Genomic DNA, 3,347 nt, shown 5'->3' with positions numbered 1-3,347 from the left:
AAAATGAAGTTTTATTAACTTGGATTATAGAAGGTTTTATTGGTTTAGAGTGCAAGGGAAACAATTTATCCAAATATTTATATATTCATGATTACTTTTATTTGAAAACAATCAATAAATTATATCAACAGATATTTATTTCATCAAATACATATTATACTTTAGAATAAGATTGTTATATAAATTATAACAAATAATTGAATTTATGATAAGATATTTTAGTTGTGTTTGTTTTAATAATAAAGAGAGGATAAATCAATACTACTGTTATGTTCAACTTAAATATGTAATTACTTCTATTTATTCTTATTAGAATTTTATTTGAGAGAAGTAATATTATTACCTGCACCTTCAAATTCATTTAGGTCAAATGTCATATTCAATTAAAAAAGAAAGAATCTTGTTTAGGAGATAAAATACATTGAATAAAGGGAGTATTATTGTTTTATTTTTAAAAAAATATTAAAATAAATTGAGCAAAACAGAAAATACTTAAAGTTTAGAAAAGTTAAAAGAGAAATTAATTAATATAAACTTCTGAATTACATAAATAAATTTAATCAAATTGTACAATATTTGCAATTAGAGAAGATCCTTTTGGATTGACTAATGGAAAAGTTGGACTTTCTGTATAACTAATAAAACATATAGACATCGATTCATCGTCTTCAATTTCTTCTTCTTGTCTCAACTGAGAAGGTGTAGTAAGAACAAGAAAACAATTATCTATTTTTCTTTTGTATGCTTTTTCTATTAATTCTTTATAATGTTGAGATTGCGACATTCTTTATGAAATTGATTAAGAATGATAATATCAGTTTGGGGAAGGTTAAATTTGAACTTTCTATTTGATAAAATTGAAACATTGAAACTTTATAATCGAAGATTAACTATTTTAGCACAATTTATTTTTATTTTTCAAACTCCATTTTTAACTGACTTATTTTCATTTTCAGTCTATCCAATCATTCCTAAACACTTGATACTACAACAATAATATTCATTCATTAACTGATTACATCACTTACCAAAACTTATTTTTCTCATCAAATTGAGTATAGACAAATAAACATAATTTGCTATTTAGTTTGGCATTTATCCATTAATATTTTTCACTTTTCAAATAGTGTTATATTTAACATAAATAAAAATAAAGAGAATTTTTGAAAACCCTAAAAATTAAAGAAAAAGGCAAACAATGGAGCCAACAGTAGGAGGGGGAATTATCACTGACCATGTACTTTTTATTAATGAAAGTGAAGAAGTTGTAGCGTCAGGACCAAAAGGATTAAATTTTTACAAAATCTCAAATGGACAAATTATATCACGATTAATTATAAAAGAAAAAGTAGTTGGAATCTTTACATTTACTTCAGATAGTATCTTTGTTATTACAGTTGATGGAACAATTTCATTATATTCAACTGATACTTATACTCTCACTAAACAATGGAAAACAATTATTGAGGATGTTCAGTCAGTTCAAAAACTTGATAATATGGTATTTTATATGAAATCACGTACACATGCTTTTCTTATTACAATTAATGTAAATAATGATTTTGTCAAAATTAAAGAAACTGTCAACGGAACACCTTCTTCAGATGGTAGAATTATTTATGCTTTTAATGGAAATAATATTTTCCTTATTGACAGAATTGAAAATAAAAAATACCATACTAAAGTACAAGGACATATAAGAAATATTTATGTTCATCCAAAAATCAATACTAATCTTTTTGTTTGTTGTGAAGGAGGTGTATTTTATTTACTTCATTGTGATGAAGAATTAAAAAAAGGAAATCAACTCAATAAAAGTATAGATGAAGAATTTCATGAATTTATTCCTACAATTAATAAATTCCATTGGCATTTTAAAAATTTTGATGGATTTGCATTATTTCAAAATGGTGAAAGAATATTAACAGGAGGAGATAATGGAGTTTTAGTATTTTGGAAAACAATAGATGGTAGTCAATCTTATCTTCCAGAAATTGGTGCTGAAATAAAGAAAATTACAGTTAACAATATATCAACATTAGCTGCATTATCACTTGCAAATAACTCAATTGTTATTGTTAGTTTAGCACAAAAGAAAATTGTTAGAATTATTGCAGGACTAATTAAATCAGATAAAATTATTATTCATCCAGGTCCAAAGGGTCAAGTTATTACTACTGGAAATGGACCTATTCTTCAATTTTATGATCCATCTGGTGATAGATGTGTTGCTAGTGCTGAAGTGTCACGACCTAATGTTCTTCTTGAATCACTTGAGAAAAGAAAACTTCCAGATGCAGATGTTAAATATACATCAATGATTGGAGATGATGAATGGATGGTTACTTATGATTTAAGAAATATGTCATCAAGATATCACGAAAGTAATTTAAGGTTCTTTAGAAAAAAACAAAATGGAACATATGAACAAATGGTTTGTATTCCTGAACCATTCCAATCAGAAGTTACTTCAATTACATCTTCTCCTTCTCATAAAGTTGTAATTACTACATCATTAGACCATGTTTTTAAAGTTTGGGTTCTTGTTACTCGACAAACAATTAAAACAAAAGGAGGAGTTCGATCAAATGTGACATGGAAATGTAGGTCTATTGGTGCTTATTATGGAGAGCCATCATATTCTGCATCTATATCTAAAGATGGTAGTGTTATGGCAGTCTCGTTTAAAACAGCAATTACTATATGGGATGTTTTATCAAATAAGTTATTATTTTCACTTCCTGTTCCTTATGAACAACATGGTAAAGAATTTATACCTGTTGAAGTTCAGTTTTTATCAAACTCACAATATATTCTCACTAAATCAAAACAAGGTGTTATTATATATGACCTTCTTTCAAGAAAGATTTATCAATCATTCCTTTGTACTCCAATTCTCATTGCTGCACATCGTACATTAAATTTATATTCATTTGTTAATAAAAATACTGGACATTGGGATGTTTTCTTAATGAAAATAGGAGATATAAAACCAGTTGCTGTATGGAGAATAGACACAGAGATAACGTCAATGGTGTTTTACACAACAGTTACTGGACTTGAATACATTTGTGCAGTGACAAAGAATAGTGAAATCTATTCATTACCACTAGAAAATATGATTGGAAAAGATATACCTCAACCTTATACTGATACAAAAGTTCCTGAAAAGAAAGCTGCTATTACTCTTAAGAAAATTGAAATGGATGAATCAAATAATGAAACTAGAGTAGTGAAAATTGTGAGTGAATCAACATTAGATGGACTAGAAGCAAATATTTCTGATGTGAATAACATCTTCAACGTTATTGTTGATTGTCTTCTTAAATGATTGCTTTTTGAATGAA

The 3,347-nt window shown here is 26.7% G+C and overlaps 1 protein-coding gene across 1 annotated transcript; it reads left to right on the top strand.

Moving 5' to 3' along the window:
* Positions 1-1,198: 1,198 nt before the first annotated feature.
* On the top strand, positions 1,199-3,331 carry ENU1_044700 (hypothetical protein; the record flags this gene model as incomplete). The annotated part of the gene is made up of 1 exon (XM_008857656.1): positions 1,199-3,331. One exon carries the CDS (start codon positions 1,199-1,201, stop codon positions 3,329-3,331), a length of 2,133 nt encoding a protein of 710 aa, XP_008855878.1.
* Positions 3,332-3,347: the final 16 nt, after the last annotated feature.

This window comes from Entamoeba nuttalli (assembly GCF_000257125.1).
Source record: "Entamoeba nuttalli P19 unplaced genomic scaffold asmbl_2849, whole genome shotgun sequence".
Taxonomy (NCBI): Eukaryota; Evosea; order Mastigamoebida; family Endamoebidae; genus Entamoeba; species Entamoeba nuttalli.
The sequence above is the reverse complement of the archived record's forward strand: the minus strand, read 5'-3'. Positions and strand labels throughout refer to the sequence as shown.